General features: G+C 38.3%; 1 protein-coding gene across 4 annotated transcripts in view; it reads left to right on the forward strand.

Annotated features, from left to right (window-relative positions):
• PDE7B (phosphodiesterase 7B) overlaps window positions 1–26,211 on the forward strand; it is a 179,577-nt gene that overhangs the window by 132,337 nt on the left and 21,029 nt on the right. For all 4 annotated transcript variants that reach the window (XM_083831910.1, XM_083831911.1, XM_083831912.1 and 1 more), the window contains 2 exons: window positions 12,268–12,351; window positions 25,748–25,899. In XM_083831910.1, coding sequence (XP_083688036.1) covers window positions 12,268–12,351; window positions 25,748–25,899 — 236 coding nt within the window. The remainder of the gene's footprint in view (window positions 1–12,267; window positions 12,352–25,747; window positions 25,900–26,211) is intronic.

Here is a 26,211-nt window from a genome sequence, read left to right on the forward strand (position 1 = left end):
AAGTTTTAGATTGCAGTTTCCTCCTCTTTCTGAAGGACTTTAGCAATTATTTGAATTCCCAAAGAACGTGTTAAAACATGAGACAAAAGCCTCAGCTTCTGTTTTCAGCCCTGGTTGTGGAAAGTGTTGCAGCGCTGGCTGCCAGCAAGAGGACCTGGCATTTCTAATGTAAAATTGTTAGGGCAAGGCAGGTTGCCCTTCCCTCTAGGACGCCTAGCCTTCCCTCCCGAAGGCTGGTGTTTGGTGCAGGGCCGTAACATGACACTGCTATTCATTACTTCAATGTCAAACCCAAGTCTAAATTAGGTGTACATAATTATGGGATGAGGGAAGAAGATGGTGGTGTAAAGGATCACTGAAAGGGGCTCTGGTTACACTGAGCTATGTTGAATCCTCTCTGCATATCTTGGTGGTTGCTCTTCCTTTCGGATATTAAGTTTTTGCAGTTTCTGGAATAAGGAGCTGAGCTAGAAAGGACTGTGCACCAGAACAAGGGAAACGGGTCTGCAGAAATATGAGCCTTTGCAAGCACCTAATTAGATTTGTTGGTCAACAGTTTTCTAATTACAGAAATATGTAACTGATTGTTCTTCTTTGAGCCAACTCATGCTTACCTCTCTTAGGAATGTGTGATGAATAAAGAAGGTAAACCGCTATTTAGTTTTACTTTAGATAGTAAATATTTAATGCAACTGAACCATAAGAGTGAAGGGGACACACAGAGTAGGCTAGTGTTAGAGTAACCTGAGACCGATCCAGAGCTTTCTCTTGTGCCCACCCCAGAAGCTTTTCTAAGTTTTTAGATGTTGGATGCATATGTGTGTAGCATTCACAGTAGATGGTCCACATCAGCAATCTGTTGAAGCCTAGTGGTCGTTTTCCAACTTTGATAAATACAAGCTGCCTCAGAGGAGGCTGTGAGAAACACCAGAGGGGGCTTCCATGAAATATCCTGACCACAGAAAGTTTTTATTATGTTCCCCAAGCTACAGAATAGTTCAGTATTGATAATGTCTGAATATCTTTAATGACCTGGTAGTATTGTTGAAAAATGGCCTTCTAAATTTTTTTTTCTTTTTAAATTTTGAAAAACTTAATCAAAGTGTTTGTTAAAATAGGCATTTATTTTTATTTACTGAAAATGCAGGTTTCAATAAATGAAAAATACTATTTTTATATTAAAATTAATATTATCACGGTATTAATAACATACATACAATAACAAAATAAGAGTGTTAGAAACAGCTTGTGGTAACCAACCTGAACTTTCCCTTTCTTAGTAGATAACTTCAAGGTTATCCATGTTAGAAATGGAAAAGTTTGCAAGAGGTAGCATATTCGCTAAATTCTAGCCAGGCTAGGATTCTGGTGTTTTTTTGTTTTTGTTTTCAAGATCTAATTGATAATAAACAAGGTATACATGTTGTTTAAAAAAATACAGTGTAAAAACAGGAAGAGAGAGGCGTTTTCCAAGCTGTAGAACAGCCAAGATCTGCTTCCACTTTATGCAGCTTTATTCCTGTGTCTAGCATCAAAATGAAAAAGATTCCACTCCAAATATTTGTATTATCTACATATGTCATTTTTATTGTTTTCTAACAGAAAAACATTCTTATAGAAAAAGGCTTTTTTACCAAAATAATATTTTCTGGTGAAGAAATATTACATGATAAAACATGGGCTAGTTCAGGAAATACTTGTCTGGAATAAGCAAATGATATGGCGTACCTGTGCTTATTTTGGACAAAGTTCTCTTGCCTTATTGTTCAATAATTCAGTGAGTTATGGAGTTATTTGTATGGTCCACAGAGAAACTAAATCAGATTCAAAACAAAATGAAAGAAAGTTTGCAGCTGTTGGCCACAGATAATGGTTTTGAATACCATAATAATAATAATAATAATTGTAAATGATGATGGACAAACAAAAGTCAAATAAAAGACGTCAAACTATTAATCTCAAACATTTGTTGCTGCAGTCTCGGGTGTAGGGTACAACTCTCATTCAAAGCAAAGCTTCAGGCAGTGAGCAAAGTTTTCTCGTGCAAGACATTACAGGCATCTTCTTGTGCTGCCAAGACAACACGCAGCACTGCCTTCCCCACCTTCCCTGTTCACTGCTGTCTCCCAGCCATGGAGACTCCTGGGGCAGCCCCAACAGCAGGGCTAAGTAGTGGCCAATGCTGATGGACTTCCTGGTATGAACATACCGTGCTCCAGCCTCAGGAGAAAACAGTAAGTTGTGGGGAGGCTGAATTACCACTGAGTCAAAGAGAAGGGGAGGAAGAAGACAAGTCATGCCGGATATTGGAATATATATATTTACGTACAGTGCAGAAGGGGGGTGGAAAAGAGGAGACGAAGAACATGTTGCAACTGATGAGTTAGGATGATCCTGTGGTTAGTGCACAAGACTGAGACATTTACTTTAGTGTGTCTCACTTGCTTATCTCTACAAAGTTGACTTTGTACTGATGTACCTTAAAGTGTTGTGCAAGCATCATATGATCTTGAGACAGAAAGATACAGGGAGACTGGCTGAATCAATAGAGAGTGAATCTCCTCTTGTGTGCAGTGAATTGGCAGCCAAGCAATTCTAGTACAACATGAAAAGGGAGTAAATACTAAATTCGTACTCAACTCTTCCACAGGCAGGGCTGCCGTTGTGTAAAAACTATTAAGAGACTTTCAGATTTGGATAATGTTAAGCATTACAGGAGTAGGCAATGTGTTGTTGCAATTGTAATTACTGCATTACTACTTACAGTTTTGAATATATATCTGTTGTAGTTTTATTGGAGAGAGAAAGTATAGAAATCTTGTGGGCAAAGCCACGGAAAAGGGAGGAATTTTCTTGGATGTCCTCTCAGAGTTGAATATGATTTTTTTTTTGATGGTATGAGCAAAAAATTCTGCGTTCATTTTCTTTGGATGTTGTATAACTTAACTGTTGCTAATATGAAAAGCAAATATAATTAGTGTTTGTGTAATGGTGATGTAGAAACCATGACCTGGACTACAGGTACACGATACTGCTGGACCGCTGTTGCCCTGCATCGGACAGCTCAGTGTCTACACAGGACAAACAAAACACAGAAGCGGAAAAGCAAGGCATGGAAAGGACATTATTTGTTCCATAGGAAACCAGGAAATGAGCTGAGGGCTTATAATTGTCGTCCTGTGTTTAAAGTTCAGGAGTGTCCCCTCTTTTTCTTTCACAAATAAAAATGTTAATCTCAGATTATTGAACGTTTCCCAAAAGCAAGCTCCACTTGTTCTATTCAGCTTCAGCATTATCATAATTCTTCTATTAATTAATTATTAATGTCATTTTATCAATTATTATTTTATTTAAGTATATCAAATATATCAAATTTTAATCATTGACTATGTTAGATACACGTGGATTGTAGCATCAAATGGTTTCTGCTTTTCTACCAAATAGTGCCTGAACAGCAAGTGAAAACGATGCCTTGTGGCTCAGGTAACCCATCAATGCAATCAACCCATAAAATGCATGTATTTGCAAACAATTCTTCATGACGAACTTGTAGAATGAAAAAGATTCCATTAACAATGCACATTAAAAAATCATTTAATAAATATTATAGGTAGGTAAGCAATGAGAATGAAGACCAGTAAAGCAAACTTAGTGGAACATATGATTACCTCAACTTTCTGCAGAAAAAAAAAGAAACTATTTTTCCACTGTAAAACCTGCATTGGTGGATTCAGGGAGCCCCGTTGTGTTCTTACAGTGGAATGATTTAAAGCATTGATAATACTCAAATCAGAAATCCGTATAATAGAGAGAGAGACCCCACATGCAAAGGGGTTTCTGAAAAAGTAGCCATCTCTAGAACATTATTTCTGGTAAGGAAATGATTTATAGTTTGGATGGCTTAGGGTTTGGGTGTAACTGTGAGTGAAGAAAACTCTATCTTTTGGGCACTGGCAATACAAGTATCTTGACCTAATGCATTTCACCTATAGATTAGAACTCTAGACCTGTTTTTAGTATTGGTGTTAGACAAAACACAAATTCCTTGTGATTTTTCTTTTACACAGAATCATAGTCATTATATTAAACTACTTAACCTATTTTGGCAAATTTGCGTATATAGTATTGGAAGTATACAAGTCTTAGAAGTTTGTTATTAAATGCATGTTTATTTTAGTACTTGGGAGTCTGGCAGAAGACTACAAGAAGTACAATTTAAACAATTAATGATATGTTTATGCTATATTTTATTTGGGAGAGAGATAAAAGTAACATGACAGTAAGATATTATCTTCAAAGTTGCCATGGCAATGCAGCCTACCTGTTGCTAAGATCATGCTGTAGCTGATGTTATTACCTTTATTACAGCTCTTAACATTTCAGAACATATCCTTTAGTTTTTAAGGTGTTATTTTAGATTTAACGTTATGTGTGAGAACACCAGTATGTCTTGCCACTTCCCAGAAGGGCTCTAGTGCAGCAGTAATGGCAGCGATATGAGTACCTGAGTCTGCTTACATAGCTTCCATCCTGCAGCACAGAGTAATTTGCAAGCTATCTAACAATATAGGAAGGCAAGAAGTATCTAGATAGTTCAGTGCCCTAGCTATATTAATATCATCTTTCCCTGGAAAGTCAGTAATCAATGTCTGGGGACAGAAGACACTAACAGGATAATAATAATGCAATATAAAAACTTCAAAACACGGTTCTTAGCACTAGTGCTAGACATGATAACATTCAGATTATGAAAAGGAGCCTGTCCACTGCAAGTCTGGTTTCCTGATCCGGCAGAGTGCTCTGGGACCCCTTGTACTACTCTGAGTGCTGCTGCTATTCTGGGTCACAGCAGCAGTGAGACTCTCAAGATGCCATCAGTGAAAGGCTGCTGCTTGTGAGTACTATAAGCTTCAGGCGAGAATGGGAATTATAAAAGGATCACTCAAAAAAGCAGAATCACATCTCCTCCTAGCTTCTTGTTTTCTCAGGCTTTCATTTTCAGCTTTCAGTAGTATGTTCAGCCTCTACATGGCAAATGCTAGATGTTTACAATATAGGAGAAGCAAAATGTTTACCATGGTTGTCTGTGCTGTCTCCTTCAGGAACAGAGGTGGAGATAGATGATTTCTGCCTTCTGCATTGATAACATGATAATTACACAAGTCTCTGTGCTTTCAGGCTGCATTTTTTTGTTTTGTTTTGTTTTTTACAGGACCTGCCTCCTGCTTTTAGGTCTGTAACTCTGTTCTTTGCTGCCAGGTACTAGAGTCTGTCTTTCCTTTTGTATACAAAAGCCATTGGCTGAATTTTGCAAAATTCCTGCTGGCAAACTCCAACGTCTCAATTTTTCATATCTCCAAAACAAAAAGTTTGCTTGTGAATAAGCAGTCTGTGTAATTTACCCATGTTCTTATTCTCCCTTTCCGTCTTTGTATTCTGTGGTTCAGCACTTCATGTAAACTATTTATATATAAATTTTTGTATGTGGGGCTAGAAAATACTGAGAGTTAAGTAAGTGTCACACTGTAGTATCAAGGAGCTAGTTGTTTCAGTAGTCCAATTACTGTTGCTTAACAAGTGCTATTTTTCTTTAACTGAGCTGTGGGATAATATGGCACAGATGAGATTACACTGTATTTATTTGAGGGTGTGCCTTCACACATTGGTGGGAACCGAAGGTGTGTGTGTCTATTGCATTTATTACAAAATAAGTCTTAACAGTCACAGGGCTAATCACAGTTCAAAGCCTTCTCACAGATAGGAGGCTTGGTGTGGCTTCAGCTGCCTGAACACAATCTTCAGACGAAGTCTTGGATTCTTCCCTCATCGTGCTGCGCTTATAACTGTGGCACCAAATTTAGGAGCAGAGGTGTCTTAGACTCAGTCTGCAGTAAAAATCAAAAACATGCGGCTTTAAAGGCAATCAGTCTCTTAAGCATTAGTCACTGGGCGGAGGCACCTATTCCTCTTCACTGACTTACACCTAAGGTTACATGAAATACATCTGACCTTAAGGCAATAATTCATAGTGCATTATCAAGCTCAGAAACAATTGTAAGCATTTCCAATGCAATATAACATATTGACATTTTGGAAAGTTACCTTCTTTAGAACATGTAGGATTGTCTGTTGTAATCATCTCTCACTATTGTTTCGGTTGTATGTAGCTACTTATTTCTGCAAGCTCTGGGTTTGCTCAAGCAAGAACCAACAGGTATGGGAAGAGGACAGTATGGGTGCTGCTCACTATCTGAGTTTCTGATGACTGCTGTTACCTGGCTCTCTATGGCAGCTTCTTCATCCCCTTGGATGTCAGTTCAAAGGCTGCGTGCTGTAATAATTTTGCCTCAAGATATTTCAGTTCAAAATCTTTTCTCCCGAGTTACTGATACAGTTTAAGGAAGGATTTCAAGGGTGTCTGTGAAATACTTTAGTTACATTTACTCTAGATGTCCATTTGCCAGACTGGACAAGCTGTTAAAGGCATTCATGTGGACCCGAGTGTCTTCCTCTGGCTATATATATAGACGATGCGTCAGGGCATAAGTGATCTCACCAGGACACTTTTAGTACTGAGGAGGGTCCTACAAGCAGATTGTCGGCTTCTGTTCCAGCTTGTGTCCAGGCTGGCACAAACAGTGCCAATAGCATTAAGAAAATAAAATACAGCAGGTGTACAGATTCTGGTCAGTAAAGGAGGGCAGAAGTTACGGCTACCTGGTGCAGTCAGGCAGTGCAAGTTGTTTATGCTTGACATAAGAGCCACAATTCACTCCGAATAGAGTTTTGTAAGAAAACAGAGGATGAGTAAAATGTTTCATCTACAACTGTTGCTGGTCTGGAGATGGAGTTTTGCATAGCTGAAACTCAAGTAACTGACAGGTTAAAAAATAATAATAATAGTAGCCCAAAGTATTTGTTATCTAACTGACTTTTTCCTTGAAATTGAAATCTCCACAGAGAATGCCTGTTTTCACAGATCTCAAGTTTAAGTTTCTCCTTTGTAAAAGGAAACAGGCAAAACTTTTCAAACTTTAATTGAAGCTTTAAGAAAGCTGCAGTACTGGTACAAGTATTAGTCTGTTCATTTATTTACTTATCAGCCTCTGAAGCTTGTGTGTTCATGAGGTAGACCACTGCAAGGGAAATTAAGTGATTTTCTGTGTCAAGTTCTACTCCACCATTTTATCCCCTTTTGGTAAAAAGGGACTATCAACAGTCGTCTTCCTTTGTAAAACTTTCTGAAACAAAGCTGCAGAATGCATTGAGCGAAAACACTACTTGAGAAGTAATTAGGACGGTTACCAGAAATGCTAGAACTATGCATCGTGTGGTGCAGAAAACTTCATGGTTGGGAACATTCAGGTGCTTAAAATTTTAGTGCATGCAAGTGGGTGGAGGGAGGTGGCTCCCCCAGTTTCTCCCACTGGAAAGGAGAGTCATCCTCTCTCCGTAAGGTCTAATGTCAGTCATTGTGTCTGCTCAGAGGAAATGTTCTTGTTCACTTTAAATCTTATGCACATGAGGAAATCAGCAAAAAGCGCTTTCTGCAGACAGGAATTTACAATTATAATCCTTACAACGCTAGGAGAACTGAAGGAAGATAATCCAAACAAGTAAAAGTACAAATCACCATAAACAAGCAATAAACATCTTCAAATTAAAAATAATTCAGCAATTCTGCTACTTGTTCTTAATCTAACTTTTATTTTGATCTTGCCTACTTTTTATGCAGCAACACTTTCCTCTTTTAGAAAAGTTTCCACCCAAACCAGAATGATGTTTAAAACATCACCAGCTCATCTTCCTCCATCTGAGAAATCCCAAGCCTTCTCATAACTGAAACAGTGAAAGAGCCGGGGACTCTGTGGAGTCCACTAGAGGCCTTATTACTGCCCCTCTGTTTTCTATGGAGAGCACTCAGCAACTGCAGGATGTGTCCTAAAGCAGTCAGCTTAAGAAATGTTTGGATGAAAATTGTAGAAAAGTCTGACTAGAATAAATACTTGTAACCTCCTGTGAATTTTTTGTGGTATTCTGACTTACCACATGGAGCTGTATACTAAATAAAATCAATAATTAGATGGCTCGTCCCGACTTCTGCTGCTGCATGAAGCTGCTTAGTTGTTTTGTCCCAGCTATAGCCCTGTTTTCTCTCTTAATTTGTTGTGCTTGCTCAGTGAAATTGAATCCCACGTCATTTCAGGCAAGCCTTGGAGAAGTTGTTTTCCTCGGTGCAGATGGCTCTTTTCTCCAGATGTACGAGGCGGCTCAGAGCTGCCTCCTTCTTCTCTTAACCCTTTTGCCCATCTTGAAGCCACGCTGCCCTATTGGTGCCGTAGCCCTGTGGCTCTTGCCCCACATGTGATTTTCCCATGACTGCAGGCTGCCATGCGTGTCAGTCACGTGCCATCAGTTACCTAATGTGCCACACAGGCTCCTGTTACCTAACGTAGCTTTCTTCGGTTTGTTTGCTTTGTTTTCTTATCTGTTTGTTTTAATGAGGACAAAGTAAAACCGAAGTGTGCTGCAGCCACCGGGAGATGTCTCCGCTGGAAGCTCTCGTGGTGGCTTGGCTGCAGCAAGGGCACAGCTCTTTGTGTTTGTGACTGTAAATGTTCCAGCCACACAACTTCAGCCCAGAGGAGCCAGAGTGGACCTGTACCCTTGCCGTTTCCCTTCACCCTGTTTGTTTCACTTGGGAACACAATGAGCTGTCAAAATTTCCTGCCTTGTTTCCACAGAATCCTTCCTTTTGCTCCAAAAAGGATTATTTATCTAAAGCTGCAAATTGTATAAATTGTCAGAACAATTGCTTAGCTTGATTTTAAGGTGGAGAGCAAAGATGTGTAAAGGTCTGGTGACCTGATGAAAGCTCCCCTCAGAGGTCATCTGTCAAAAAGCAAGAGTCTGGTGTGTTGCCGCTAACAGCCCTTGCCTCTCAGAAATTAAAAACCATGTGGTGTGATACACATCTGGTGCAATCCCTACTTTTAGTATCTCTGCTGAGTGTACTTACGTGTAATTAAAAGTAATAGAGAAGAATATAAAAGTTTTCCAATTCAGTGCGCCAAGACAAAATAGAGGAAGGCAGGTGTGGTTGATTTAGCCCACCACTTCCTAACTAATCTTTCTCTAATGATGTAGAAAGAGACTAGGTGGCACCTGGCGAAGTATTTTGAAATAACAGATTGATGAGGTAGAGCTACTTGATAACATCTTTGACTCATCAGAAACTTGCCTTTCCTGAGGGTAAAGTTAATGATCCTGGAATATAAGGGTTTTAGTGGCTTTGACTATGCCAGTGGGGATACAGATTTATTTTGCTTATAGATTCCTGTAATGCTAGACACAACCCAGACTTCTATTGTCTAAAAAATGTAAAAGGACAAAAATAGTTGATAGGAAACATAAGTAATTTTCCATGACTTCAGGACCTCAGGTTTGCTGGTTAAAACTCATTCCCATTTTCTTAGTTTGAAAAGCGTGGGTCTGATAGCAAGATGATTGGTCATCATGCATAGTCCTTAACTATTTCAGGTCATCTTTCAAAAACTTTTCGTTAGTTCTCTCCTGCTTCTATACTAAGATCATTAATAACATTTAAGACTTTTCCTAGTATGAATCATTTAAAGACCATGTAGTAATTGTTCCTAAGCAGAAGTTTCCTTTCAGTGCACCTTGTTATCTTCTTGCCTTTAGTCTTTTTCCAACTTACACTTTTTGTACTTATCTCTTGCCTTCTCTCGTGTTTGATGAAGTCCATATGGCTGAAATACACTATAGTGTTGTTGTTTTTCTCTCTTGCCTAACAGTTAGCTATTTTATTTGAGGTAATTCAATATCAGATTTTATCTTACATGGTCTACCTTTGGCAAGCCCACACTGTGTTTTCTTCTGCATTCCAGTTGTCTCCCTACCTTTAACATTCTCCTCATCAAAATTTGGAATCATACTGTTAAGATGAGAGTTAGGCAGGTTTCCCATACATAACCATGTATGATTTTGTTATTCTCTCTCTCTCTCTTTCACGTCCAGAGAGAAAATCATTCTTTCTGGGTTTACGGTATTGTATGGTTGATGGGTTTTTTTCTGTGGGTTTTTTTTTTTTTTTCAGATTTTTGGAGTTTGAATTTCTCTTTTTTCTTTCAAAATATTTGTTGATTTAGTCAGGAGTGACATGTTTATCAGTCTGTTAATGCAGGGGGTTATTTGCAGTTTCCTGTTAATTCATTGGTGCATACAGAAAAACAAAGGCCTCAATCAAGGCATGCTCTGAATTTACACCCGTTCTTAATTTGCTGATTCTTGTATTAGTGACAGGCTCAGGCCTGCCTGATTTTTTTTTTTTTTGGTTTATATAATGTGCACCATATGCTTGCCATTCTTACTTTTTCTGCGTGAATCAGCCAATCTGATGGGTCTACCTGTGGTAGTGAGCAGTGCTTTTAGATAAGGGTGCTGGCTCGGGAGCTCTGATTCACGAGTGCTGATGGATCTCGCTTCAGCATTTTACCAACTCCATTTGCTCCACCCTTCTGCCCTTTAAGACTCGGGAATAGGTTTATATGCCTCTGTTACCACAGTTGCACATGATTTGAAACTGCTGAGGAAGGTAGACCCCTGCTGTTATCATACCTTTGAACAGCTGAAGAGCAGGCAGAGGTTTGCACCCCCTGCCATCAGAAGGGGTAAGTGGGGTCAACAGCAGCTTGGAGAGTTTGGGGCTGGTTCCTCAGCTAGCGAGAGAGCTGTGGGTTGGCAGGCGGCAGCTGGATGCAGGGAGCGCATGTTCTGTCTCTAGAAACAAAACAGCAAAACAAAAGTAAGGATCAGAGAAAATACATTCATATTTTTAATCTAAAGTGACTCTGTTTGAAGTATTCTTAATTTGAGTGCACACTCTTGTCTTTTGTACCTCTAAGGACCCCTAGAGGGCACAGAAGTTTTTCTCCACCTCAGATAGTCAATCATTCTGCTTGGCTTTCTTCCCTTATGCGTAATTGTAAGCACATTTTAAGTGAGCATTAGAAAAAATAACAGCATATAACTAGATCCTTCTTTCATGCTGGAAGATGTTTTCTTGTTTTGAAATATAAGTAGTAGAAGCTAGCACTAGCAGCCAAATTCTTCAATAATTTTTGTTTATATTAGTCAGATACTGCATTTGTATCCCAAAGGAAGCTCAATTCAAAATAACTAATAATTCATAATTTTGTGAACTTCTGAGAGAGAGGCCTGCAGAGTGAGCTGTCTGGAAGTACCGTGGGTACATTTTCAACATGACGGTCTGTGCTCCTGTGGAGGAGCAATCGGTATTGAAAGAACTACAGCACTCTAATATAAATCCCTAAAATCTCCAAACTTAATTTTAGTTAAGAATATTTAAGGTGTTCATCTTACGAATTTTCACACAAAGAAATGGGGAAATTACTGTACAAGATATTTAAAGTCATAGAAACGTTAAAATGACATCTGCTTCTGCTACTTCCTATCTGCTTTGAAAGAGATTTTTGTACCTCTTGTACGTGCTGAGTAGCATTTTGCTTTCTCAAATGAGTTTTATTCATTTCATCAATGCTACATGGCAAGTCAGGTATTAATCAACATGAATTACACAAGGATATTAATTCTTACCATCGTATTGTCACTTTATAATGCTTAAGTATACATACTAAATTTGTGGAATAATCAGGAACATCAGGTTTTGGTTAAATAAAGCAGCTTCTGTGTATGAGGAGAAGGCAGCTGATGTTTTCCAGAATGCTCAAAGAGCAGAAAGTAAAACAAAAACAAACAAAATGGAGAAGAAAAAAAAAAACGCATACTTTGGGTCTATTATTTTTTTTCATCATCTAATGATTTTGAGACCAGTCCCACAGCTTTGGAGGTCTGCTGGCCTGTAAGCCAAGTCCAAGGTTGAGCCCTTCATGTGTGATGCTGTGACAGTGAAAATCCAACTGGCCTTTGGACAAAAACACTAAATCTCCACCGTACTCCTGAAGCGCTGAGAGTGTTCTCACAGGGCAAGAAGCTGTTCAGTAGGAAGAACACGTTTTTTCTTGTGCCTTTTTCCGATAAGAGGATCAGCTGTACTGCTTTACTCAATTACCCAGGGATGTCATGGGAGATGATTTTTTTTGGTCCTTAGTTTTCCCACTGGAGGAGCATCTCGTCATCACGTTGAACAGAAAATAGATCTAGCTCTAAACAGTGGAGAAAAGCAGCTGCCCCTTCTAACATCTCTGGGGATCTTGTGTTTTGCAGGAGATGCACGGGTGAGAGGTCAGACAGGGGTTCTCTCCGAGCGCCGCGGCTCCTACCCGTTCATAGACTTCCGTCTTCTTAACAGTAAGTGCAACCCTTCCTTTGCGACTGAATTTAAAAAACATGTGTAAATTTATTTTTTTTTAAATCAGTATTGAAAGTACATGAATGGAAGTATCTCATTTCATACATATCTGTTGTTCAGCTGTCTCCATGCAGTCAGCATTAATAATTCTGTTATTTCCACGTAGTGTTTGACTGTGAAATGTTTTGATTACACGAATAGTGTCCATAATGCAGAGTATGTCAAGTAAATACCACAGTGCCATGGAGCGTGTTTGGGAGGGGAGGGGGGAGGGCGGGGGGTGTTTCAGAATTAAAAAGATAAACCCCAATGTCCTTTAGCCTCTTAGCCAACAGTTGGAACAGATTTATGCGAGTCTGTTATCCGGTCATATAGAATTGGCACAGAAGGGGAGCATGTGACAGCGCTGACCAGTGGTTTACAATAACATTAATTTTTCCAACAATTAGAACCCAATCCAAAGCCCCATGGAGTCTTCTCATTGACGTCAATAGATTTTGGGTCAGGCCAGCAGTGAACATCTGTTAAAAATAATCTTAACCTCATTTTGATTGAAGTTATTTTGCCACTGTTGTAAATAAAAGAGGGTAAATTTAAAAGGGGAAAAAAAAATCAGGATACTGCTTTTTGTTTTGGTTTGTTTTTTTTCACCTAATGAATTCTCTATACTGATGCAAGCCAAGTCACCAGTGTGTAAATAAATACAATAAAAAACAGAGAGCACTAAGTCTTGGGCCTTATAGCATTGTCTGGATGCTGTACTAACTCCTGCGTGCAGACACAGGCAAATTTAGATGTGTCCCCATGTACAGCACAGATCACTCCATTTAACCTCTGAAACAAAAGTTATTCACGGTCTTCATCAAAACAGACTGAAATTCCAACAGTTTGTTTAGTGATTACATTTTTAATCTTCCAGCGATTATGTTTTTCATTAAAAAGCAATTATCAAAACAAAGTTTTAAATCTTCTTTCTGTAAATGCTTTCCAGAATAACTGGGAAGAGAAAGCAAGTAGGTGGCTGGAAAGGGGAAGAAGAAGACCAGCTGTGAAGGGAAAGGTCTGGCCGGAGATCAGGAGAAGGAGCAGCTGATAGGAAGGGGAGGACTTGGGCTCTGATCTGCTGCATTCGCACGAGCTGGCAAGAAAGTACTGCAGTTTGGCAAAGTGTTTGCTTTCAGCCTTGCTCATAAAAGGTGTTTTCTAGGTCGTAAGTCCATCAGAGTGCTTGCTATGGCTGTGGTAGAAAGGCATAAAGGATAACATGTGTCCAGAAAATTTCCCAGGACAAACAGGGAACAACACACTGGTTGAGCAGACCTCTGAGGATAATTTAGTCCTAGCTTGCCAATGAAAAATGGAAGAAAAAACTGTTTTAGGCTAGCTGGAAATATTGTTGATGCCCTTATAAAGACTAAGAGAAAATAAAAACAATTCTCATTCATGAAGTAGAAGTGAATTTATATTCACGTTTCTGCGTGACTAAATGAATTCATTATTTCCTTTCTATTTTGAATACATGCATGTTATTTAAAATTCTCATTGTATGTTCTTTCCTCTCCCTGGTTAAAGAAACCAAAGAAACTTTCAGCATTTTTTTTTCTGGAAACAGGGCTTTTGCTTTTATCCCTTGTAGATGAGTCGTGCCATCCTCCATGTCCTGCCAGCTTGAGGGAAGTGCTCGTGTTGCTCAGGGGTATTCTAGGGAGAGGCTCGGGAGGAAAGAGGACTGATGAATTCTCAGCCTTTGATCGTACGAGCAGCAGGGCACTCTGCCGAACTCTTCTGCTCTGGCTGCCGAGCTTAAAAAGAGATGCCTCTCTCTGCAGGCACCTCTGCTCCTACGTGGGCAGGGCAGCCAGTTTTTCATGTAGCTTTGTTCTTTCTTCTTATTGCTTGTCCTTTATCTGAAAGAAGCCACTAAGGCTGATCGTGATCTCTGCAAGAAAAAGCAGTGATCCTGATTTTGGATTTCTTATTGTGTTCAGTTTTTTTCTGTACTTACTGTTTTCTGCCTGGGCAGTGGTAGTAGCCACTACCACTACTATTTCAGTCCAAAATGAAGTGAGATTTCTAGGCACAAGGCTACCATCTTTGTAGATGGCAAGTTCACTGTGCCTGGCTCACTTGGTGACCTACAGGTAAATGAAGATGCTTGCTGTCAGAGCACACAGATGAGTTTTGCCAGAAAGTAAACAGGCTTCTATTTTATTTGTTTATATATATCCATCTGTCAAATCAATTTCTTCTGTGCATATCCTGTAAACATCAAAAAACATGGTGATACACATCCTAATGAAATATGTATAAATGTCACTACTGCATTTCTTTTAACAGTACCTAATACTTACAGTGAATTTTTGGCACAATGTTATAATTGTTTGGGGGCAATAACTGATAGGCAGCAACTGTATATTGAAAGCTGCTACAGTAAGGGAGGGATGAGGCAGAGAAAATTTTATGGTAGTTATCCTCAAAAGTTATAAAGAAGTGGATCATAAATATTATTCCAGCTTCTCACCAATTCAGACAAATGGAGTTTAAATAGTTCCATATACCATGTGAAATATTATTCCAAGTAACAGTACTGCCCTTGTTTTAAAGTACAGGAAAACACTGAAGCTCACTTTTAAATGGAGACTTAAAGTTTTCTTAAAAGATTTCAGGACATTGCAATCAGATCTTGCACAGTATTACCTAGATGTAACCTTTTGAACATGCTTACAGATTCCAACTAGTGGATTTTTCCCTACTGTGGCTAGCAAGGGTTAACACCGAATAGGCCATATCTGTTGTTTTTTCTGGATTCCTGTAGTAAAGTCGCTGTGTAATTTAAGACACTGTTAAGTCTTTTTGGATAGGAAAACTTCCTGTGTTCTCAAAATGTGATCTTCTATAGCCATAATCAAAGCCAACTGGATTAATGTTAGCTTCTTGCTGTTTGAGCTAACGTCTGTGATGCCATCTAAATGTTCCTCCAGTGCCTCCCTGTAATATATAGAAACTTGGTGAGCATTATTTCACCCTGTCAGTGCCACGCTGTCAGGACCATGAGTATTTTGCAGGATCCTATCTGGAGGAGATGCAAGGCTTTAGCATCCTGTCTTTACTGGACCTATTTGCAAGCTTTCCTTGAGATGTAGTTGCACCCATGGCTTTTGGGACTGTAAGATAATTCTGGAATTCAAAACTACATGTGAAATATCTCCTTGCCACCAAGATCATCTGCTATGTTCTGTGTTGGGGGGAACCACAGCCACCTGAGTAAGTGCCTGCAATGTGTGAAGACCTGCATGGCCAGCCAGATACATGTTTGCATTGACCCAGAAGCTTCAGGGGAAGCTACCTGGCCAGAAGCTTTGGGGGAAGCTCCTCTCTCCATTAGCCAGCCCTGTATGAAGACTCAGAGAAGGCTTTCCATTTTCCCATCCTGCCACAGTAAGGCAAGGGGACCACCTCATGGCCACAGCTATACCCCAGAAAAAAATAATAATAAGATGAACATGGCAGACCTGAGGTTCCTTGTTCACAAGAGAGCTTATGAAATATTCAGACTTTACAGATTTCTCCTAAATGGAAGGATACAAGCTTTGCGCAGCCTTGTAGGCTTATAGGAAAATGGAGAAAGAGCTATCGTTCACGCAAGTAAGACATTCCTTAAAATGGGAGCGGTGGAAAAAAGAAAGACTTAAACTCTGTTTTCCAGAAGGAGAAATGGGTTGGAATAGGCAAGTATTAAGTGCCATATAACAGCTGAATATAATGTATAAATTGTGTAATACTGACTCCAAACCAAAACTTCACAAATTTTGAGAAAATTTAACTCTGAACTTGGTAGATCTAGCTTGTAACTGAAACTAATGCAGTTGAAATTAATGCTGGCAGTTTATTGGCATTTTTGCATTTCTGTAAATTAAATAAAACTTTATGCATTTGCTCGACAAGAGTAGTTAATCTGAATATGTGCAGTGTAATTTAGAATTTGAACCACCTCTGCAGTGAAAACTAACTTGATCCAGTTTTCCTGTTAGCAAAGCATGGTTTGGATTTCAGAAATAAAGGGTCATAGTAGTAAGGCAGCTGTAATTCAGTTCTCTGACTGAGAAAGTTGCTCAGTGAGTCATTGAACCAGATCCCTCCAGTGACTAATGTACATTGATTAAGAGAGATTTCATTATCCCATGATGAGTTGTGCTGGTAACTGCAATGGTACATTTCTTCATTGCATTAATTAAAAGTTTGAGGGAATTCCCTGTGATAAGCCTAGAGCTGTAGGTGGGCATGCAGCACTAACCAAGAAGACCTTGCCATGTTCTAGTTAGATTAGATGCTTTGTTTTATTGCCAAATTAAATTAAACAAAATAGCAAGCTACATGGCAGATGAATAACTTTTCATTTATTAATTTGCTTGTCATTCTTTATCAAAAGACAAGGAAATTCTTAAGACATGCACAGTGATTCTCTGGTTTCTGTCTTCTTTTTATACTAAGTTTTTCTCTGTATCAAATGGAGAAATATTAAAACTGTTTCTGCTCACATTTTTAACTTTTCCTGAAAAATTCTGCATTAGGGACACTTTGCTTTTGTCCCAGTATCAGTTATCCCTTTCTTTATCCACAGTATATCTCCACAGTATCAAAGTGTCTGGCAGAGCTTACATCTGTGTATTGATATAGGAGGGATTACAAGGAAAGGACACAGTATGTGACCTGCGACCTACACGTTTTAAGCTTTGCTTGAAGTTAGTATAGATTGTATGTTTGTAGTAACAGATGATGATTAATAGTGATATTAGGTACTATTAAGTCTCTGCCCTTGATTTGCAGTCTGATTTAAGTCAAGCCAAATCCTCTGTTTTTCAGTTTGTTTGTGCATAAGGTGATGCCAGCATGTGATGAACTAGGTATTACAGAAATGAAAAGTGTTGTCAGGGTTAGTAAGGAAAGATATGAACTCATGAAAAAGTCTCCATCTCAAAGAACCAAAGTCTGTGGATGTTTGAATCTGTGGTTTCTGCTTGTCTACTGAAAGATCCATTTGCAAAATTTACATTCATTTTTGGTTTTGGATTTCAAACAACTCCAAGACTTTCAGGTAGGGCCCATCTCCAGGGAAAATAAAACTTAACCACAGCCACCAACCCAAAACTGAACCATCAAGTAACTTGAACCCAAATGAATGAGGTTAAAAAAAGTTTGGTTAACTGTCTTGTTTTGTTGCCTTTGGCTAGAAAAGGAAGTGGGAGTGAGAGATGCCTTTTTAGATATTTCTGACCCGGGTTAAATTAGGACACTAAAAGTCTTGTGAGGAAGTTTAAAGGACTGATTGGATTACTCGGATCCCAACCCAGCCTGTGGAGATGAGTCCAAAGTTCCAGATGGTTATTAAATTAGAAAGTGAGAGATCTCATGAGGTCTGCATCATTTCTACATAATACCTCCCTTAGTTCCTCATGGATAAGCACATCCAAAAGATACTCATCAACATCCTGAAGGCACACAGGCCTCTTAATCTGGTTAGCTTGCGTCTGGTTTGAATGACAAGAATATTTCCAGAACTGAAGTCAGCCTATGGCCTTGCTTTCAGTTTCCTATTCAAGAAAGAGGAATTGAGTTTCTCTTAATAGTGTGGCAGCATGGAGATCGTTTACTCTTTTCTGGTAACACTTCACACTCAAAAATTCCTCATGTCTCTAGAAATCATCCCAGTCCTTCCATGTCTTCCCCCCATCCTCCTTCAATCAAATAACAAAGTTTTTTTTGATTTGGGGTGGATTTTTTTGATCTTTGTTGTTGGTTTTGTTTTTTTGTTTTTCAATGTTCTTATTGGCAAAATTTAATAAAAAGGTAGTCTGAAAAGTATATTCTACTTCCTGCCATTCATGTTCCTTGTTTAGCTTTTGCTTTTCATTTGTAGAATATGAAAGCCGGAACGTGAAACTGATTGACATATGTGTTTTCATGTGCTAACAAAATGCAGTAGTTGGGGTTATGAATGCTTCAAAAGAACTCATGAGAGCAAGCAGAACAACTACAACAAAAAAGCTGTGCTGCAGACACAAAGCCTTAATGAACACTGGCATGATTATGCAGATTTGTAACATTTTTTAATACAGATTTAGGATTCAATTCAACCAAGAATGTCCCTTTAAAAATTTCCAAATGATGTGTGACCCATTCTGCCACCCCACCTTCTTTTCCCTGATTAGCAAAGGGAAAGGGTGTACTGAAGATAACACTGAGGATACTTTCCAAATGACCAGAGGAAAAGAAAGAACAAGGAGAAGGGATCATTAAGATGATAAATGGAAGTTAGGTTTGCTGTTATTACAGGTTATGTTGCTTTTTCTGAAGGAGAGGGAAAGGAGAGGGGATGTACCATTTCCTGCTAGAGAAACTATAATCAGCTATAGAACATTTGCAGTTTTAGGAAAATAAAATAAAAAAAAAAGGTTCCAACTGTACTCCTGTACAAAGATTGAAGTGGCAAAGTGGAGTTTCATATTGAAATGATAAAGACTTTGTGGTGAAACGGAACACAACATACCATTTCCTAAGTGCTTGTAGGAGGCTTAGTAAGAGATGCCAAAATGTTTGTTTGCATAAAGATGATTGATGACCCCAATAAAGGCTGTAAAATGTGAGGAGAAACATTCATCTTAAATTTGGATATCATCTATTCCTCTTCCTGTTGTTAAGACTAATATTCTGTTACTTAATTGGCCTCTGAAAGCCTAGCTTCTCCAGAAGTTGGTGTAATAGGATAATTTTTATAATAGTTCTGTAGTCTCTTGCAAACACTCTCAAAAGCAATATGTTTTAGGGTGGAGGGAAGCTATATGACTAGTGTTTTTCAAGATGCCAGCAATTGTGCAGGAACTTTATGGTTTGGAAACTGACCGGTTACAAGCCACCATTACCTGAAGCACAATGTTTGAAGAGGAGGAAACCCCATAGTGAGGTGACCTAGAAAATTGGTGTCCCAGAACCTCTCACATTTCATTAACCATGTTATCCAAAGAAGCATACAAGCACCTCTTCTGTAAACGGGGCACTTCACTGATTTTGTGCAATCATGCAGGTAGTTGAAGAATGGAATCTTGACTCAGCTTGGAAAATTTTTAAGATTTTTTTTTCTGATGGTTTATTTGCTTTTCTCTGTTCAGAATCCCACTCTTTCTCACAGCCTCTTCCTAAATGAAAGACTATGTTTACCCATTTAAAGAGAAATAATACAATTGTAACCCATACAAACAATGGCAGCTAACAGAAAGCACTTGACCTCTAAAATTGAATTTTATCAAAAGTCAAGGAGCAGAGAACACAATTTGCTCATACTTCCTTATAAAAGTTTTGATACATCATGTTTTGTTTACTTATTACAAGGATAAAGAAGACAGTGAATGAAATAATTTATTTTACTTGGTCATTACTCACCTACATTTACATATTTTGGATATTAGTACAGTTAATAATTATACTACAGTAGCAAAAAAGGCTTGGGTAGGGTACTTTAAAAAAAATAGAAAAGGACAAATAAGTCCTGCCCCTAAAATCTCATTGTTACTTAGACTCAACGTCTTTGAAAATCTTTGCAATACTACGTGCATTGTTAGCTTCTGAGACATTTCACAGAGGACTTGGTATATCCTCCACTCTAACATACTTAAAAATTGAAAAAATGCTAGAGGAGCAGGTGAAAACACAATGTTTATAAAAACTTTTTGTATTCCTCTCTAGTTTGAGGAAGTCTGTTTAGGATTTCTAAATTTGCAAGTTTTCAGTACAGCACTTCTTTATCCGTAGACACTATATAGCGCAAGGTGTTCATCTCTGTTGTCTTAGTTGCAGTGACCAATGTAAATTCAGATGATCAAATTGGTACTGGTATAATCTTACCATTTTTAAATCAAACCTGTTTACCAGTTTCTCACACAAGCTGGTTTTCCGTCTTCAGTGTTACACACTCATCTTTATAAAAAAAATTAGTAACCACATCATGCATTGGGTATGCCAAACAAGACTTCAGAAAAGGTGATCTAAATGCTTGGCATGATTAGTCCAGAAAAACAACCAAAAAATCGAAGGACAAATACCAACTATTGCTCAAAAGTCAATTAAATGTATCTTGAGCTCTAAATATATGCATTCTAGTCAGCTGTCAAACCAGGAACCAGTGCAGGAAAATGTTTCCCCAGTGCATAGGACCAGAGACAAATCCCTTTGCAGGGCCCTCTCCATTTGCAAACGTTCTGGGCAGTAAATTGCTGACCTGATCCTCCAGCTTTCTTCCAGATATTTCAGCACTTTTGCTGGCAATCCTACCTGATTCTTCAGGTGTACATATATATATATATGTGTGTGTGTGTGAAGAGCAGTGGATGAGTACTGTATGTCTTTACATCCTCAGAAGAGGGGGACAGGGTATTTTAAATAATATGAGTCAAAAGCAGATGTTTGAGGACCTGATTTGTATATATTGGTTTTATTTTGCATCCTTTGAGAAAGAAGAGGAAAAACATTTTCTGTTTCTGAATCAGTTGGCTTTTGAAAATTAATAAGCCTGTTGTTATCCACTCATACTGCTGAGTGACCTGCTTTTATTGTGCACTGAGGTGCAATAAAATAAAAAAGGAGATGCTGTGAAAGAAAACTTACAGGCATTATTTGAATGCGTAACCAAGTTTGTTTACTTGAAAAGAACAATAACACTGTAATGAACGTCTGGTGTAGAGTTAAGTACATCCTTGTCCAAATTTGATTTATGTGATCGTTTCTGGATGTTAACTCAACCATTGTTAACATAACCTCTGTAATTTTTATGTTCATGCTGCCTGCGGGCACATGCAGCACAGCAATGTGAAAGAAATCTGAAAGAAAACTCGTAGCAGTTCCTACTGCAGGAAACCTCTTTCCCTGAAATAACAGAGTTTGGGGTGTAGAGAGCCGTAGATTGTGTTAAGGCAAGCAGATCTATGTAACTGGAGGAGCTGTGTTAGAAAAGAGAAGGCAACCATTGATTCCTGTAGCTTATTAACCTCTTGAAGTCTACATGCAGTATCCAGAAATTGTCCATGATCTGGTAGCAAATACACATGATATGGATGTCAAATGACCTAATGAAGAGTGCAAGTACTCTTGCTGCCTGCTAAAACACATCAGGAGATGCGCTGTGAGCAGAGGCAAGCTGTGTTTTTGAAAGCAGATGTTAAGCTTTGTGACAAAAGCTTATATGGACACTTCTGTAAATGTATAGGTACATGCAGGTACAATCCCTACAATGACTTTGTTCAGTATACAAAGACGGGATTCTCCAACCACCATGCTAGGCAGTAACTCAACAGGATAAGAGAATGTGCATCTTTGAGAGAGACGTGTGATGCTTTTTTAGGTAAACAAAACATTCAGAAGTTGCAACAATGATTAAAGATAAACACTGTTCTCAAGGGAAGTTTTATGCGTATAAACAAAAGATGCTCTTGCTTGTCTTTCATGTTCATTTCAAAATTGCACATAATTACTAAATCCTTCCCATGTGAGCCTTGCAGCTTGTTTTCCTGAGCCAGATAACATAGCATACATTTTAGTACCCCTAGTTCCACAACTGAAGTTGACTGGTGTCTGTGAAGACATTTTTGATTCGTTTTAATCTAATTAGAAATAGCTTTTAATAAACCCATAAGTTTCAAAGTCTTTGAATGACTTACATCAGGTGTAATCATCAAAATTTTATATTCACAATTTAAATTGAAATTTAGAATTGTCAATTAAGGTGTGGTATGTTCAGAGTGTAACTGTTATTCACATAAACCTTTAACTTCATCTTAAGACTGCAATCTTAAGACTTCATCTTAAGACACAATTTTTGTGTCAGCTGGCGGATCCCGTACACTAGGAATGGCTCTTCACTACTGGAAGATTCTGTCCCAGTTGTTGAGCTGAAAGACAGAATTTCAGCATTCACTCTGAACTGCTTCACTTTTTGCCATTGTGTGTTAAGCATCCTTTTTCTCTCTGTTTTATATGGTTGTATTTTTCTTTTTTTGGTTTAATATTGATTCGGGGAGGGCTGATGAGACGGTAATGATCGGGTGTTGTGCTCGGAGAGTGTTAGACCAATGTTATGCAAGGCCCCATCATAATGAGGTACATTACTGAGGATGGCGTAGTAACCCATTAAAGGTCACGGCAATATGACTCCTATGACTCATAGACAGATCAATTATTGCTGTAATGACCATGGTTTGGCTGGAATGACCGTGGACGTGGTTTTAACATGATAGTTCTTAAGCATGTGGATAAGCTGCAATGCAGGATTTGGACTGTTCTGTCAAGAGCCCATTTTGAAAATACACTTCCTATCATTCTTGATCAGTAATATGAGTTCCTTCTCATAAGAATGGAAATACAGGAAAACAGATTATTGGGGGTAACCTTTTTTGCATAACATACAGTGCTCATCTGAAGCAGCAGGTCCTGTTTCAGAGGCGCTGTCTGCTGGTGGTCCACAGATTACATTTCAGTTGAGATCTGTGACAAACCTATGGAGCAATATAACAAAGCAGCAGCAACAAATTTAATGGTTCAATTCAGAAAGTATGTTCACAGTAAGAACTTATTTATTTCAACCTGATGTGTTAGTGTTTTGGTAGGTATTATCTGCGCTACTGAAATAGCCTGGCAATCCACAGAATAAAATATGCACTTCTTCAAGCGTACAGCTGCTTGTTGGGACTCTGCCCAAACCTTCACCTCTAGATCATCCATAGGAACTGCACATCTGAGTTTTAAAGGAAGCGTAAAGGAAAACAGGTAGTAATTTCAGTCATCTGTATTTAACTGAGAAAACAGATGTAAACTCAGATAAAAAATTAGTTGGAGCAACTACCTGTTTTTAATGCACAAAAGGGAAGTTTTCCATACATTAAAATATAAACTCATTACCTGGAAGCAGTGACTGGTTTGGGGCAAAGATGGAATTAGGAAAGTTGGGAAGTCAAGAAACAGCTGACACAAGTTTTAAAAGGGAATTAATTTTAAGAGTGTTTTGGTATTTGGGAATTAAACTGAATGCCAGCAACTTCTTAGAAGTTCACTTCTAAGTGAAAGGAAATGCAAAAAACAAAAACAAACAAAAAAAAGTCTAACAGTTCTTCCATGTGTCACTGTATAACTAGGCACCTATGTTAGTCGCCCTTTCAATAAGCCATGAAATTGTTCCAGTATTTAAAATGTGAGAGAGAGTTAAGGCAGGTACTGGCACAGGATAAGTGAAAATCTAACCTCCTGGCTGTTACAGTAGTGACATTGTTACTGTCTGCATTCTTGGTTTTTCAAGTTGTAATAAAATTATTGTGTGCTTTTGTGTTATGAACACAATGGGGGCCCACAAGAAGCCTGTGACAGGTCTAAGAAAATACTTTAGCTATTGTTACTGAGTTCTGTAAGTACATTTTTGGTGGTTGTTACTGACTTTCTGTCACTCAATAGCTGTGATGTTTGATAGCTGTTGGATTAGATGCAGAAGAAACTTGCTACAGAAAGTGTTCACATCTGCTCTTGGAGAAATCAAGCACTGAACCATCTAAGGTTCAAACAAACTAATGGCTTCTCTGAAAAAAACAAAACTATCAGAATAGTTAAACTCATAAAAGTAGTGTACAAAGTCATATTTTAATTTCATAGCAGAAAAAATGTTCAGCATTTATATATAAAATGAAATAGCAAAGTAGAGAGAGACATCTTCAGTTCATGGGCATTTTTTCCTGAGCTCTTATTTAAATCTGAAATCCAGTGAATTACTGTGTGGCATCTTATCTTAAGTAATCAAAACTGTTCTCTGAAAGGAGTGCTTAACCTTCAGTTTCTTACAATGTTCCTCTCATCAACAAAACTCTGTTGAATCTTAATAGTCTTTAACAAATGTCCTCTCTTTTTCCAAAACTTATACCAGACTACAAAATGAAAACACTGCAACTGTATGTGCGGTTCTGTTAAAAGTTCAGGTGGAATAACCTAAGTCACTATCAGCTTTAGGAAGCCTGCATATTGTTCTTGCTAACAATAAAGTAATTTAATTACTCTAATCACAGATTTAATCACTGTGTAAAAACTACCTTGGTTTTTGTGGCACATTTAGCCAGATATGAAAATTTCCTAATACAGCATTAGGGAATTAAAATTATCCTGATACTGAGTGAGAACAACGTATTCTTTTGTGTAACTAAAAAATGAAGGAATTGCCTGCATATGCTTCCTTTCCTAAGTGGAGGACTGAAATATTTTTTTAATTTATAATTTGCTTTACTATGTAAGAAGGATAATTATTAACCTATTATTGCTTCTTTTTCTCTTTTCTGTCTTCTTCCAAAACTGGTTCATGCATTTGTGCTTTCAGACTGTATTTTGAGGTCTTTTTTGGTGTGGCTGGTTTTCTGGTGTTTGTTTTTTTGTGAATTTAACATGAGAGTAGGAAACTGCCCTGTGTAAGGAAGTGCTCTTAACTTCTAAGCTCTGTCTGTAGAGAGAAGCCTCCTGCCTGCATGCCTGCAAAAAGGAGTATCATTTTATTACAGATCACAAAAAATGATTTCTATTTGTTCACCTGCAACCACTCGTGGTGCTGTGTCAGTGGCACAGTTGCCTGTCCTTTGTCTCATTTGCTGTCTGTAGCTTCATATTAATTCCCTCATTACATGCTGTAAGAGACCATTCAGAAGGATAAGATGTTCAAACAGCCATATGGATGTTTTCTACTTCATCCCATTCACCTCCCTCTTCCTGTACCTTGGTTTTAGCATATGCATTTTCCATAAGATTTGAAATAAAAAGTACTTACTGTTTGCAGTCCTCCTGGTATGTGTCCATTAAGGTTTAAGTTGATCGTGTTGTATGCTAGTACCGTGCAATTTTGATGTAGTTTCATGACCCTCCTGTGAGTAGCAAGGAAATGCTATTTTCGGTTTTATAGATACAGAACAGAGGCACAAAAGAGTGGGAGCAGGTTTCCCATACCTGACTCTGCCTTGTCACTTATGCCTCCTCTGCACATCTACGGTTAGGTGATATATTACATAATAATGATATATTACACCCCTGGTGATTTAGCCTGGATCACATTAAAGAGTGTGGCAGGCAGTCTCTTGAGCTCAGACCTTCCAAGTCCTACATTAGTGCTCTGTCTACTGGGACATATTTTCTTTCTGAACTAAACAAATATACTGTGCTGAAGTATAGGAATTTGAATACTGCCCCTTCATAAGGATTGGCAAGAAACATGAACTTGATGACTTCTGTTATCGTTATCACAGCCTTTTTGCTGTTTCTCTTTATATAATTGAGACTGTCATCCTTGATCTTGGGTTTCATGGTTTCTGTACTGATTCTTTTTCACAGATACAACACTCTCAGGGGAAATTGGCACCAAGAAAAAGGTGAAAAGACTGTTAAGTTTTCAGAGGTATTTCCATGCATCCCGGTTACTGCGTGGAATTGTACCACAAGCCTCTCTGTACCTGCTGGATGAGGACTACCTTGGGCAAGCAAGGGTAAGACAGGTCTCCAGATCTCCATGTCTTTTAATAATATTCCAGAGTGTCAGTTTTGTTTCAGAGTTTAGGTACGCAAGTGTATGGTTGATGTTTCTTAAATGACCCATGTTACTTGCCTGTCTAACAGAAAATGTACTGTCCATTCCTCTTTCATATTTACAACTTTAAAAACTTAATCTCAAGGCAACAAGAAAATGTCTGAATTTGTTCAAAAATTTCAGGTTCTCTCAATTGAAATTATAATCTGGATTTATTAAATGAAGTATCCCTGACTGAGTAACTGATTTAAATACGTACAATGTCAACACA

Source organism: Anser anser, assembly GCF_964211835.1.
Source record: "Anser anser genome assembly, chromosome: 3".
Lineage (NCBI taxonomy): Eukaryota > Metazoa > Chordata > Aves > Anseriformes > Anatidae > Anser > Anser anser.